The sequence below is a fragment of the Anopheles maculipalpis genome, chromosome 2RL (genome assembly GCF_943734695.1).
Source record: "Anopheles maculipalpis chromosome 2RL, idAnoMacuDA_375_x, whole genome shotgun sequence".
In the NCBI taxonomy this organism is placed as follows: domain Eukaryota; kingdom Metazoa; phylum Arthropoda; class Insecta; order Diptera; family Culicidae; genus Anopheles; species Anopheles maculipalpis.
The window spans coordinates 5,384,011-5,399,042 of NC_064871.1; the positions used below are offsets into that span (position 1 = coordinate 5,384,011).

General features: G+C 44.7%; 3 protein-coding genes across 3 annotated transcripts in view; 1 reads left to right on the forward strand and 2 right to left on the reverse strand.

Moving 5' to 3' along the window:
* LOC126559214 (UPF0687 protein C20orf27 homolog) overlaps positions 1-15,032 on the reverse strand; it is a 462,937-nt gene that overhangs the window by 324,888 nt on the left and 123,017 nt on the right. The gene's annotated exons all lie outside the window — the stretch shown is intronic.
* The window catches only part of LOC126558950 (dihydropteridine reductase), a 374,118-nt gene that overhangs the window by 244,096 nt on the left and 114,990 nt on the right, over positions 1-15,032 (reverse strand). The window lies entirely within an intron of this gene.
* LOC126560023 (glucose dehydrogenase [FAD, quinone]-like) lies at positions 511-9,073 on the forward strand. The gene is made up of 5 exons (XM_050216184.1): positions 511-516; positions 4,135-4,450; positions 7,374-8,273; positions 8,341-8,777; positions 8,853-9,073. Exons 1-5 carry the CDS (start codon positions 511-513, stop codon positions 9,057-9,059), a joined length of 1,866 nt encoding a protein of 621 aa, XP_050072141.1. The 3' UTR covers positions 9,060-9,073.

Sequence of the window (15,032 nt, forward strand, 5' to 3'; positions counted from 1 at the left end):
GTAGCGCAAATAGTGACAAATGCGCTTCGATTACTTTACCGATGCATCGTTGATGTGTGTTTCTTGCCGTGACCAGACGTCCTCCGCAGTAGCCCGGTCGGGCCTACGTGACAAAGCCAAGGGGAAGGTCATAAGGGACCGATCAAAAGTCGTTGGTTTCTTTCGATCGCTAGATCGTAGTAGAATGCTTTTCAGGTGGGAGAGATGTATCTGTGGCTAGAACCGTAATACATTCGGACAGTCGGACGGATGCTTATCAAACGAATGAAGGGCAAGGTTTTCTATTAGGAGGAAAAAGAAACTCAGTGTCAGAAAACTGTTGGTGTTGGTGGTGGTGAATTCATTCAATAAAATATTGCCCCAGGATATTTGGTGTTTTTGTGTCCGATATTCATTAAGCGCTAATCGTTGATCTTGCCTTCAAGCAATTGAACAGGTTAGGATGACTTGAAGCTTTTGGAAAGTGTTTAGTCTTTGTTTCGTGCGAATAAAGCTTTGAATATGGACGACATGGATGTAGGTGGCGCAATAGTGACTTTTGAGGAGTCCATAAAAATCCATAATAATTTACTTTTTTGAATATCTTGTTTGTTAGAAGGCATTCATTTATGTAATTGGTTAAAAGCGATCTTATCTAGAGGTGTTTAGTGGAGACAAAAAGGATTAACAAGCTAACATCTACAACAGTTTTTAGAAGTTTTTCAACGAAATAAGTCAACCGATTGGTCTAAAATGGGTTATTCAAGCTACTTTTCCACCTATTTTAACTAAAATTTAAAGCTTTCCGACGGTATTCCTTGCCTACCGAAGCTGGTGCCAACAGAATATCAATTTACATTCATTAGTTAACATAAATCCTGTTCAAATCCCGATTTCCATTTCATCTGAACACCGTGCCGGCAACAGCAGCTGGACTCCAAAGCAAGTCTGGAGAAGGTTATAAAACAGGTTTCAGCATTGAATGCTTTTTGATTTGCAAACTTGACCAACATCGGACAACAGAACCACTGACTAGCAGGGGCGGTTCGTCAGGCGAACTATTTCTTTACCGTGGTGGGAAAGAATTTGAAAGAAGTTGGAAGAACACTGACGCAGATTAAAACGACTTTTATGGGGCTTTTCGTTGGTGGATGAGGAATCCAACAGTCCAAAAAAAAAAAAAAGAAGGTGAGATATTTCACGAGATAAAACACAATTCTTGTGGAGCATCGAAACGATCGAAAAGACGTCAGCAATCGTCAAACAGTTTGACGTAAAATATATTTGGAATTGGCCATTTTAATCGTCACTTGATGTGTGTTTTATCGACACTTGACACAACACTTCGTTTTTTGGGTGGCTGGTATAAGGCGGGACGGTTAAACGATCCCCCATCGTGTGTTCGGGAAACGTACAATTATAGTAAAATTAGTTCTAATCAAGCTCCTCACCACCACGCTTGTGTGGCTTTCGCTATGGATGTTTGCTAACATCCGACATTAGGTATGCGCGGTTCGCGGTTTTATAATCGGTCCAATCGATCTCGGGCTACGCTCTGGCAGCGGAGGGTCGGAAACCACACGTCTAGAAGGAAACCCTCCTCGACGAACTCTCTGTAACAGACGCTAATTTCACTCGCCGATCTAGCACGGCTAAGGGGAAAGATAATTAGGCTGATATGGGGAGTATAATGTATGCGTAAGTAAGCACCGCGAGGTGACAGGCGTTATGATTATGGCGACATCTTAATACGCGCAAAGGCATAGACCCCAGCAGAGAGTGCAATAGAGGACAGTTTTGACAACGAACAAATGATTAGCAGAGGGAGGTTATTAGTGCAGTGACGCAAAGCTATTTATTCTGATCCGTTATTAGTCGGGTTCAGGTTTGATTAGTTTTATTGGTTGGCTTGGCTTATATAAGCCTGTCTTCCAAATGGCATTACATACTCCAGAACACGGGGATTGGGAACCATTAGTGTATTTTCGTTTTGGGTGGCCATATTTAATGTCAATGATATTTTTAATTAAAAGGAAAAAAACCACACACTAATAGGCCTCAAATCAATACAAATAGTTTCCGTAATGTTTTCCGTAAGTGCACAAAAAAGTGTGCCAAAATGCATCCCACAGCACTCGCATGTGATGTGATCGCCTTTTCGCAGCAAACCCCTCGAGAAGTGGACTGCTTCGTCATGTTACGACGGGCGTAACGCCGGTAACGGTGACGGTCAAGGCCGGTGCTGTCAAACTGGCCGGTAATGATTCATTTCCTTTCGTCTAAAAGGGGTAGGCTTACGGGGCTTTGACCGGTACCGGGTGGCAGCTTACCGTAACCATCTCCTCTATGCAGGTGTTGGTAAAACCAATTAGCGTCCGCAAGCAAATTTGCCCGATAAACTGATCAATTAAAAAAAAAAAACTCCCGATGCGTGTGTTTTTTTCTGTTGCTAGCCAAAAGCTATAAAATTATCTAATTGGAACAATTGTACTATTAATCTACACAATCATCCGTCGGTGTAAATAGAAAAGTGTTAAATCGAGTCGTATAAATTATTAATCACTGACGACATTGGGTCGAAACTTTCGTTTTATTTGTGTCAAAATATGTTTCGAAAAAAGAAATACTTATGTAACACAAGCCCGTCTGCAGCGAAGCGAAGAGGTTGTTTGATAACAGCTACTATCCGCTGTTGCGAATCGAATTAGGATGTAAGTTCAAGGTGGATTGGTTAGCGATGACCTAGTGGCGAAAGTCTTGATGCTTGATGATAGTTGCAATGGGAAATTTGTAATTTTCTGTTCAGGATCGGTCTGCTTTTAGAGGTAACACATGGGTCGACTTTCAGACGACAGGACTGGAGTTCAAATCCCATCCAATCCCAAATGAGGACTGATGATTGTTCAACAACCACGTGGTGAACTATAAGTCTCGCAAGGTTTTAGTAGTAGTCGGCGACCGACAAGTAATATTCTACGAAAGGACTTGAATCTCTCCATGTTTGGATTACTTAACTATACTTTTCCCGAAGCTTAAAAAAGCAATCCTGTGCAGGGTCCGGACGAGATTCGATAGCCCAGATTGTGCCGTGTGAAAAATGGTCATAAAGTTTTACTTCTAGCGATGGATAATTCTGACAAAATAAGAAGTACAGGATCGCCTTGATTTGTTCTCTTCTTGCTTTTGCTTTTGCACTCTCATTCGAGGAGAAGGAGAAGCGTGTATTTTCTCTCTTCTTTTTCTCCAGTTTCGTCTTCGGATCCGCTGATGATCTTGGAAGATTCCTATGAATAAATATTAGTTCCGAGATGAAGACTTTCCGGTTTCGGTTTGCAAACCAGTTTCTCAACTAAAAATAAACTCTCGTAAAAGACTTGATTTATATTAGGACAAGAAATCAAAAGAGGAGTTGCCCCCTTAACTAAAGAAGTGTTCTAAGCAGTCCTAAGCAGATCAAAAAGAGAATGTTACTTCATAGGGTCTACAGACTAAAAGTGACTAAAAATTAGCATCTATATGGAAGCCTAAGCCTAAGGCAAAACTTTTTCTTTTTGAATCCTATGGTGTGAATGCAGATCACTCTCACACCGGAAAGCGCAAAAGGTCACGCGTTGCAACTCGAACGAGGTCCTGAGAGGCGTTTGTAGGTTAGCTGCTCGTGCTAATCTTTTTCAAGCCTACGTGATCGACGGCGAAGGGTCTCATTTGGGGTAGTTTTCCTTGATACGATGCGCAGAAGAGCCGGATGAGTAAGAGCTGACAGGAGAATGGTGCGTGCAGCACCAAGGACGTTTGATAAATGGTTAATGGATTTTAATATTAATGCCCTAAAATTGGTGGTCAAGCGTAAGGTCGACATATTGGGCGTTGCGTGCAGCGACACGATCGTTAAGATGTAAATGTTTGCTGTCAACCAAAGATGCACCTTGTTAAGGGCGTTGTGTTCGATTCCATTACAAATTCTGACGGTCAATGTTATTGTTCCGTTGTCAAAGATTTACATCGATGCCATTTTGCTGCAGGAAAGAGGAAGAGTTTCGGAAATGACGCCATCTCATGAATATTTCAAAGTAGTTCTAACTTTTTTGTCAAAAAATGTGATTAGTTTATAATCGAAAGCTATCTAACATAACGTTTTCTTTGTTCACTTTACAGTCACCAGCCTCGATGGTTCTACTGTTGATACTTGCTGTTACATCGAGCAGTGAGCAGACCATGGACAACACCTTCTTTCAAACGCTGTTTGATGAAATGAGCGTCCTGTTTAACAATGGTACACCCCGCATTCCGGACACGACCGTGTTTCGGAAGGAGTACGATTTCATCATCATTGGTGCTGGGTCGGGTGGGTCCGTCATGGCGAACCGACTGTCGGAAATGCGGGACTGGAATGTGCTGCTGCTTGAGGCGGGCAAGGAGGGCAACATGCTGACGGAGGTACCGCTGACTGCGGGTCTTACAAGTATTACAGGTAAGATAGGAAAAACTCTCTGATGTTATTTAGTCAAATTCTTTTATGGGTTTATGTTATAGTTTATGGGCTATTAAGATCCGTTCTGTAACATTCGATCTCATGCCTAGGTTCCATCGAGTACCACAGTTAAGGTAGGCATGATTAGCACCTTGGACACATTTCAAGGCCTTCCCTAGTTTTTAGTATACTTTTAAATTAAATTGTCTTTTTGCAGTTCATGTACACGTGATAAAATAAGCATTTAAAAAGCAACCCGCCAACTCTGCGAGAGTTTGGGGATAGAAATTCGACCGTTTTGAATGGAAGATTTGAGAAAGCATATACGAATTTATTATCGTCGGATATAGAGAATCATTTATCAGCAACACACCTTACATAACATTCTTATAATGGTAAAGTTATCGTAAGGGATGAAGAAAGAAAGAGAAGGTTAGAGGAATTATTTTGATGGGTTAATGGGTCAAACCCTAGTTTACTACGAGAAAAGGATCATCATCTTCATCATCATTATCATCATCACCCAATCCCCCAGAGTGGCAGGTCGCTCAGAGAAGCAGAAATTTGTACTAATCTATACTAAAACTTTATCGTTCCTATTCTAGTGATCGTTAAAACTATCCTAAAATACAAAAGCATGTCCGCAAATGATCACACCCATAAGATGTCGCCATACGACACGATATGCTTGCTCTCGTGCTTTGCTATGGCTGGCAGTACTGACCTTGAATATGCCTGCTTGAATTTGGTGCTGACCTTGAATGGCGACAAGAGAGTCTCCTCGGAGGTTCTCGGGCCAAATATTCAAGTAGTTAGGCACCGAGGAAATGAACACTTGGCCAATGATAGTGGCCAAGTTTTGCCCTGGCACCACGAGCATTGTTCTGTCCGATTCGCACATACTAAAACCTCCTTGTGCCTTTGGCCTCTTATCGGATTACCAGGGATAGACTTTACTTCAGTAAGAGGGTATAGACGTTTCCGGTAAAGAAACTGTCTCAGGGCCGCGTTATGACATCTTGTTAAGAGATGTTTGGTGCATAAGACTCGCGATCACACAGATTCACAGGTCGGAGGACACCCCCGTCTTGTCGGTCTGCGGTTATCTGAACAAGTCGCCACGACGTCTACTTCTACCAAGCCATGTCAATCTGGATCTAAGGTTACACTTCAGATGAGATGGACGCAGCTTGTGATTAACGAAGTTGGATGATCTCTCATGCCTCAGACTGGCATACCGTCCCAGACGCCAGAAAGACACCCCATTCAGCGCTGGTTGTACAGCGGTTGACCACACACATGCGCTTCAAAACTACGCAGTCCAGAAATTTGGTCATGCTAGTCGTCGTGAAACAATACGTCGTGGTTTCTACAGCGAGGGTCCCACGGGTTGAGCAGTGGTTCCTGTCTCCGGCTCTTGTGGGTGTTAATCCAAGATTGGCTAGGGTAGCTGCATGGCGACTAAGCTGCTAAGGCCGATGCTCTGGGTATGCATCAAAACCTCAACCTGTTCAGCAGGCATCTCAGCCGGCATCAAGGGAGGTTAGGGAGTCGGACTTTGCCGGCCTCGATGAGCCACCTTAGAAGCAGTCTGGGTACTAGAGTCCGCAAGTATTTCGTGCAATAGTCACAGCTGCAATTGTTCAGCACACTTTTTATGGGTTTTGTGCTCACATACGTCTAAATGGCTTGGGCTTTTGCTTTTAAAGGGATAAAACAGTATTTAAAAATTTAATAAAACAGATATTCACCCTTGTGAACTCCGTAATATAGCTCAACGTAGTGGTGTAATGGAAAGCTTTCATGTACCTCGCCGTTCAAGTGGCCTAGCCCTCTCCTAGTGAAAGGCCTCGTCAATCAAGGTCTTTTGTCATCCAGGAGTCTCATCATCATTGGTGTCTTGACCGTACAATGTAACAATTTATTCATCATTACAATTCCCACCAAAAAAAGGCTTCATATGTCATGGATCAGCCCATGACCTAATTTACCTAGACTTAGGAAAAATAGATGCTGCTAGATTTGAACCAATTGATAATTCTGAAGAAGATGATAAACTGTTTGAAGGACTAACCAAAAAACCTAATCACAAAAAAAAAACTAAATAAACAAACATTGCCATTTACTATAACAGAAAGCAAGAAAGGAAGCGATTACTGAGCAAGTAGTGGACAAAAAAGTAGTCACATCTATCCTCTGGTCATAGATTTTTTTCTCGTAACGAACTTATTACTTGAAATTATACCAGCCGTTTTGTTTGGTTAGGCATTTGTTTTCTTTTCTTTTCAACCGCAGTTAGATGCGAGCTGTTGTTTTGAGTTTCGTTCAATTTTTTCGGTTTGGAGTTGTTGTCTCTTCGGAGAGAGAATTTATAGACTGTATGATAACAGGTTTTATATAGTTAATACGACATGTACCGCTATATGTTTGTGAGTTGTAAGGTAACTCCCCCCTTTGAACCGTGAGAACAGCAGACTACCCTGATGCTTCGAGCGTTCGAACTGCTATTTATGCTGCTCGCAGACCGTTTCACTTCTAGCGATATTTAGCTGGCTGGCATGGTTTCTATAAATAAATTTTCCCCTTCCCTTAATTGTTGTCTGTTTCGTGGAACTCGACACGCATCAAATGCATCCCTTTCATACGCATGCAATAGAAAGGGGTTGTTCACAATAGGGGTTGAACGCGTCTGCAGAGCGCAAGCGCATGGGGTGCAGTTGTAGCGCTCCGTGGAAGTTTCGTACGAGCGAGAGCTTTTGAATGGAAACCCTTCAATGAGCAAAGCACCCTGCTTGCTTGCCGTGATTCAAGATCAACTTGAATGGAGGAGCATGATGATGATGAGAGCGATAGAAGATACACGAAGACGAAGAGAGTGTTGTTGAAGAGATATCTCACTGTCGTTAACCTTCCCCATTTTCAGGTTACAATTGGGGCTACAAAGCAGACCCAATGAAGGGTGCCTGCTTGGGACTGAAGGGTGGCGTGTGCAATTGGCCCAAAGGTCGCGGTCTCGGTGGTACGAGTCTGATAAACTTCCTGATCTACACAAGGGGCCATCGGAAGGATTACGACGGTTGGGAGCAGGCAGGCAATCCGGGTTGGGGCTTTCGTGAGGTGCTGGAATACTTCAAAAAGTCGGAACGTGTACAAATACCCGAACTTCGGCACTCACCCTACCGCTCCACGGCTGGTCCAGTTGATGTGGAAGAGTCATCGTTCGAAACACCTCTACTGAAACGCTTTATCGAAGCTGGTCGCGAGCTGGGCTACATGGAGACGGATCCTAACGGTGAGATTCAGCTCGGGTTTGGCAAGGCTCAAGCCACAATGCGCAGAGGGCGTCGATGTAGTGCGGCGAAAGCATACCTTACACCGGCCGCTCGGCGACCAAATTTGGACATTTCCATGTTCTCGCGCGTGACCAAAATACTGATCGATCCGGTAACGAAGCTAGCGTACGGCGTGGAGTTCATGAAGCGCAAACGACGATACGTGATCCGTGCACGAAAGGAAGTGATCCTAGCGGCCGGTGCGATTGCCTCTCCCCAGCTGCTGATGCTGTCCGGAGTGGGACCAAAAGATCATTTGAATGAGATTGGAGTCCCGGTGGTGCAAGATCTTCCGGTGGGGTATAACTTACAGGATCATCTGAATCTGCCCGGTCTAGTCTTTCCAGTCAATCAACCGGTGACAGTACGGGAGCGTGACATGCGTTCGCCACGGTTCATTCTAGACTACATGCTGTACGGACGTGGTCCATTCACATCTCCCGGTGGTGCGGAAGGTGTCGCTTTCGTCAAGACAAATACCAGCTTTACACGTAAGTTATTGCGTGTGACTTGTTTGTGGGGTTCCACAAAAAATACTCTTCCCTTTTTGCTCAACAGCTTCAGACTACCCGGACATTGAGCTGGTGATGGGTACGGGTGCGTACAATAACGATGAATCCGGATCGTTACGTGCCACGATCGGTATAACGGACGAGTTCTATCGCAACACGTACGGTTCGATCCTTGGAAAGCACGCGTTTTCCGTGTCTCCGATCCTGATGCGGCCCAAAAGCCGTGGACGTATCCTGCTTAAAAGTGCTAACCCGTTCCATTGGCCCCGGATGGAGGGTAACTTTTACGCTGACTATGACGATCTGGTGGTGCTGCGGGAAGGTGTCAAGCTGACGGTGGATCTGATCGAATCGCGCAGCTTCCGTGGTATTGGGGCACGGTTGCACAGTACACCGTTCTATGGCTGTGAGCAGCACCGGTTCCGGAGCGACGAGTATTGGGAGTGTGCCATCAGAACCGTCGGTAGCACGTTACAGCATCAGGTAGGTGTGCACTAGTACTATCTGGAATGGAAAGGAGTTCTCATCCCCAGAGTAATTGGTTTTGCGTTTCTACAGTGTGGTACGTGTAAGATGGGTCCTGCGACCGATCCGGAAGCAGTGGTTAATGCCCAGCTGCAGGTGTACGGTATACAGGGTTTGCGTGTTGTCGATGCTTCGATCATACCCACCATCCCGGCATCACACACGAATGCAGTGGTGTTCATGATCGGAGAGAAAGCAGCCGACATGGTGAAAGAGTTCTGGGCCAACGAAATTCGCTAAACACATCCCGCTGCCTCGCTTCTAGACGCCATCCCTGACCTCGAACGCGTACCGCGAGCGTACACTTTCCGGGTTATTTTCTCCCTCTCTAGTCTTAGCTTAGTATCTCAACCCGGGGTGCATTCGGGGTGATCATCGCCTATCGCGGTGCACATATCTTTTTTCAATGAAGGCGTTACGGTCTGGCGTCCGGGTGCAGTCTCCGTTCTTCGTCTTCCCTCTCTTCCTATGAAAGAGTTTGCCAACCGAAACCGCAATCGGTTGTAGAATTAAACACGAAATAAAGAGACTGTTTTACTGTAAACAAACGCCACGGCAACGCATGGTGCGCAGTTTATTTGGGTAAGCATTCGTTGGCTATTTTTTCTGGTGCCGTACGGTGTGTGTTTGTGGGCCGGATCGAATCGCTGGTTCATCTCGCACAGTAGTGGCCTTGTCCGATGACATTTGGAATCTGTGTGTCCGAGAAAGAAATAAGAAAAAAGTCGATTGGATCGGTGGGAAAGGTATAAAGTTAAAACGATGGTACGATTACACCAGCACCGTACCACTGTCTTAACAGCAAGAACATGCCATTATAGCCCTGGCGCATGCGATCCGTCGTAATGCCGCATGCTTGTAACGCTGGTGCTGGTTGGTGAATGGTTCGTGGAAAAATAAAGTAAGTTTAGTTTATTTTTGTTTTTGAGAAATCGTAATTACTGCTCGTCAGTAGAGATCATGGTCATAATGGCAAAAAAAAACGGGAAATGACATATCCATCAGTGTCAAATCAAGTAAACACAGGCACTGTGCCAAATACCATAATGTTTATGACGATTTTCTGAACCAAGGAAATACGTTACATGAAGAGATTTTCCTTTCAGTGAGTATGTGTGTGTATTTTACCCACCGAATGCCGGAAAATCGACTGTGCCTGCACGTGTGCGTGTGTGTGCTGAACTGTCAAAACAAACACGCACCCCCGATTGTCGGTGGAGTAGTGTAGCCGTTCGTCGCGCAAAAAAAAAACGAAACAGCTGGAACTTCTCCACTTGGCACGAGTTTTCCCGAAGCACGACTTTACCGAATGCTTCGGACACGGACCGAGAAAAGCCCACAGCTGATGGTATAGTAGTTGCGATTTTCCACTAGTACCGATCGGGCGTACCATCCGCGTGCTACCGTTACGTGTGCGTACACTCGAACGAACGGCGGGAAAGTCTTGTCTAGTGATTTGCTCTTAAAGGGCATTCACGGATCTCGTGCCGGTAGACCAGCGTGTGTGGTTGTGTGTGTGTGTGTGAATAAAAAATGAATGTGATGAAAAAACGGGAAAATGGAAGAATAATTTTTTTGTAGCCTTTGGTTCCGTTCGTTCTAGCTACAAGTGGGCAAAGGTACGTACGTAAAAGTTACTTCTAATTGTATTAACCAAGGTGTGTGTGTGTGTGTGCGTTTTATTGTGTGATTGTGTGAGTTTCATAAAGAATAAAAGTTTGTGAATTTTTCCAGTAAAAAAAAAACAAACCTAACAAAAGCTACCACAACGATACATAGCCATCGATCGCGATACGCTATACCTAGGAGTGAGTAGAAGGACCATTTTCGGACGGGAGTAGGGACAACTAGGGCATTAGGTGGTGCGCGAATGACACGAAGCAGTGTATGAATGTTTAATTCGGCAGGTGCTGCTGGTTGCTCGTTCTTACTGTCTGCCATACACACACGCACCCGCCTCCCATACGATTAGGGTCATAGCGACGACAGCGTTGTTTAAAGCTGAGGAACTTCCACAAAAAGTTTTGCAGATTTCGCAGGGATCATTTAGTGCCGATTGTAAAAAAGGTAAGAAATTATTTTTCACATCAACTTGAACTTCAATAAAGCTATAAATAGATTTGTATATAGATTTCAAACACGATCGTACTGCGAAGAAAAAGTCACCCTCTCCAGACGACTTAACAGCGTTGTTTGCGTGTTTGAGAGCGCCGAATAAGCAAATCACTGAGGGTCGCTTCTTTACTCAACGGTACCCAGCAGCTGACGAAACGCACCACAAAGAGAACTGCGTCAAACGCTTACCCCCTCCCTTAAAATGCTTATCGCTCTAATGTTTTCTTACCCTATACGAGGGAACGGGTGCGAAACATCTTATGCTCTGGACAAGGATCCTACCGAATCTCGTGGTATTTTTGTACCGTAGTTATACATCGCTAGAACTAAAACGGACGTAAGGCAGCATATATAGAGAAACGAGTTGTGCGTCTGATGGCAGTCTGCCTTCTCTCATGGTTCATGGGTCTGAAGTTACCTGTACCAACAACTTCATAACAGTGTGTATCGTGATCGAATAGGGAGGTTTCTTCCTCTCACCAAAGCCTTTCCCAAGCTGCGGTAGGAGAAATCAACTTCCTCTCACGAGAAATCCAGAGGATGGAAAAGGACAATAGGACGCGGCACGAGCGGTGTTCGGCTCCTCCACCCCGTGCATGGCGTTCTGGAAAGTCCTCATCAACGGGCGACCACCACACAATGGTGTTTATATGTGTGTGTGCGTACTACGACGGGAGAAGATGCATTGCCCCTTAAGCCAGGGAAGGGACATATAAAGCATTCTCCATCAGTGTGTTTTGTGATTGATGTTCTCACATAACAATTCTGCTTGTGCAAAGCCGCGACGAGCGCTGCAAAGCAAAACACATGGTTCCGACTTGCTGCGATGTCGACCATAACTTGACCGAGAGAGAAGATTCGACTGCTTTTTGCCACACAACACACACACAATGTTGCTCCTAAATTCACGTTTCTTTTGAATTCATTATTGACATACTTTAATTGAGCAATTTGTTGCAGGCTTTTAAGGGGGCCCTAATCTAATTTTTAATGATAATTTTATTCCTTTTTGATGCATTCGATATTTGATACAATAATCGTTTCGCTTGTCAAATAGTCAACTTTTTCACATTTAGTCGATTAATTGTGCTAGCGGCGCAGAACGACGATGAGCGAACGGGAGCGCAAGGATCCCCGATCCGCTTACCGTAGAACAAATGAAGTGCAAATATTGACCAAACCCGGCATTATATTGCCCTATGGCTCTCGCACTGTAACAGTATCAGCCTGTTCGGAACGGACAGAAACAAATTTAATGAGCCATCGTACAGTTGGCCAGTTGGAAAGTTCACTTGGATACCGAAAGGAATAAAGGAGGGGGAGATAAAAAAAAGGCAGAGGGAAAATTAATTAGGCCACCAAGAACGGGATGGGAATTGCTGAAAATCGGATTGCTACTGTGTTCCGGTAGGATGTAGGGATTAAGCGCATTCGGTACAGCAACTTTACCGAGGCCAGAACACAAACGTCTGAATAATAATAGCTTAAAGCGAATGCTATATTGGGGGGAGTGTTGTAATAGCTTGTCATCAAGCTTTTTTCTTCTCTTAGGATGAATTAACGACCTTAGGAAAACTGTGGAAAGAAAGTGAACGTGCCATACCATTTACTGTCTATCCCGATGGTCCATCCGTCGTATTTTCGTCGTGGAGTTTCTACTCGGAGTGAGAAAAAGGGCGAAAATCGATCCATTTCTCTGTGGTGCACGGGACGGATCGTGGCAACGGCACAGTAGATACGGTCGATACGGAAGTTAGCATCGATTTTACCTAGGTCCCTCCCCTCGTTACATTGTTGATTGCGAGTCGCGTGCGTGATTATTGCGCTCATTTGCGTATCGCGTGCGCTATCCGGCCCCGAGCTGTATGTGTGCTGGATGGAAGGACAGCCCAACTTCGTTGGGAACCTTCACTAGAGGCGCCTTGTTGCGTTGCAGGCCAAACAAAGCTCGTTGCGAGCATATCGATCGGTTACTTTGGACTCGTATATTCTTTAGCGTTGCGAGGTCACCGTGGAGAGGACCAGATTTCGCGACCGTTGTAGTGAAGGAGTAGCAAATGGGAGTGGTTTTTGTGTTTGATTGCCTAACCCTGTGTGATAAGGCACTAATTAATGGATTCGGACAGGATAAAGGATCCTACTTGATGAAGGTTTTACGCGGATGTAATGCTATTAGGGATCTAATGAATTTCGGGTGGATTTTTTTTTGTTGCATCTCTGTCAAGGAAGAACTTGCCATTGGAGATACAAAAGCAAGATAGATAAAGGGAGAGTCCAGAGGAAGAATAAAGTCTTTATGAAACATCTTCTTTAGCTTCACGACCATAACGTGGGATAGGACTTCACTGGAAGTAAGTACATCTCTTACGGTCTTGTTGTGTTGAACTGTGTCGAAACATGTCCACAAAGCAATATCCTTCCTTCTGGTTCGAGGCCAGGCCCAAATTGCAAATGGCCCAAGGATAAATGGCGGATACTGTCATCCATGCAAGCCTGTGATACGTGTGTTGGTGTAGCTGTGCGGTACTGACATGGCCGGTTGTGTCAGCAGAACAGCGATCGATTTGAAACCGGAAACATATCTCAAGTGGACGTCAAGTGCAGCACAGTTAACAAATAACACCACAAACTGCTGGCACACGGCGGTGCACAAGAATAGATTGAAAAATTGAAGTAGCAACTAACAGCAGCAAAAAAAAAACGCTAGTCTTTTCATCTCGTTTTTACTACAATTGATAGTGACGATAGTGTTGAAGTTAGGAACAGGACAAGTGCTGCTTTTTTTCTACTTTCTTGCTTTCGTATCTCAAACAAAGAAATAATTTCCGGAAAGTCATCACCTTCCTTCGCTCGGTTGGCGAGTGCCAACAAAAGCTCGTGAAGAATGACTTGGCTCAAGCAAATTGGATAACATTCGGTGCTGGTGGGACATGGCTTAGCATCGGAATAAATTTTCCCACCCACAAAGGACACAAGGCGTTTTGGGGAGTTTTTTTTTATCGTGTGAAGTGATCACTGGTCTATTTTTTTGTTGGAGACGGCGCGAACTTCAAATGTTGCTCCCAATGTGTGTGTGTGTATGTGTGTGTGTGTGGATTAGTTCCGGTTTGTTGCAAAACTTCTAAAAGAAAGTCAGGAACAAAAAGGACGTACCATACGCCGAGTTCTCGCAAACGGAACACATGTTTCACTTTGACCTCTTGTGGAGGCTACAGCCGGACGGTAGGGCTTTTCCGCACAGCGACTTCAAGGAGTGTGCTATCCTTTTGCCCTTTTCGCTTTCAAGCACTGGTAACGCTGTGGTGAGCTGTATAGAACAATATAAAAAGTGCTCTGTTCACTTTATCGTAACGCGCCAACGAACCAACGAGGATGAACTATACCAGCAGAAGAAGGTTGATGTAGTTGCTTTACGATGGGACGCTGAGGACGCAGAGGACGCCGCCAAGTGTCTTAGTGCAAGGAGAGGATGTGCAAAGAACATAAAACAGACCCTCTTGGCCGTGGCCGTGCTGCAACCTACGCACACTGAAACTGAACTGAAAACCACTAAAGAAAGTTTACTCGTGCGAACTAGAACTCGGTGCTGGAAGTGTGGTGCTGGTCAAGGCACGATGCGCCAAAGAAGAACGGCGATTGGCGTCGGCAAATATTCCTGGGCGCTAAAAATAACAAAACTCTTGCTACTCTCTCTCTTTACTCTATCAAATTGTGCCCTGTTCTTGCTGGCCTTTTTTTCTTCTGCTCCATCCTCTGATCCTCGTTCAGCTGCGGGAAGGAATTGGATGCTATAAATATCGATTAAGCAATCACTATTATCAGCGAAAGTGTTGCCAGCCGACGGGTGAGATCATTAAGCGCGTGGACGATGTTGAAGTGCGTTTCGCAGTGAAATCACATTCATGTCTGATTGATTTTGTCTACCCATTAACAAGATGCCCATGATGATGATTAGAAAATCTGATTATAATTAGCAGCGACTAGTTTAGCTTGCGAAGACTAGTTGGAAGTTTATTAACAGTTCATTAGGCACTTTAGGGAGACGCGAAGTGTGTCTCCCTGATGACTTTGAAAATGATGCGTACCGAACGTATGACA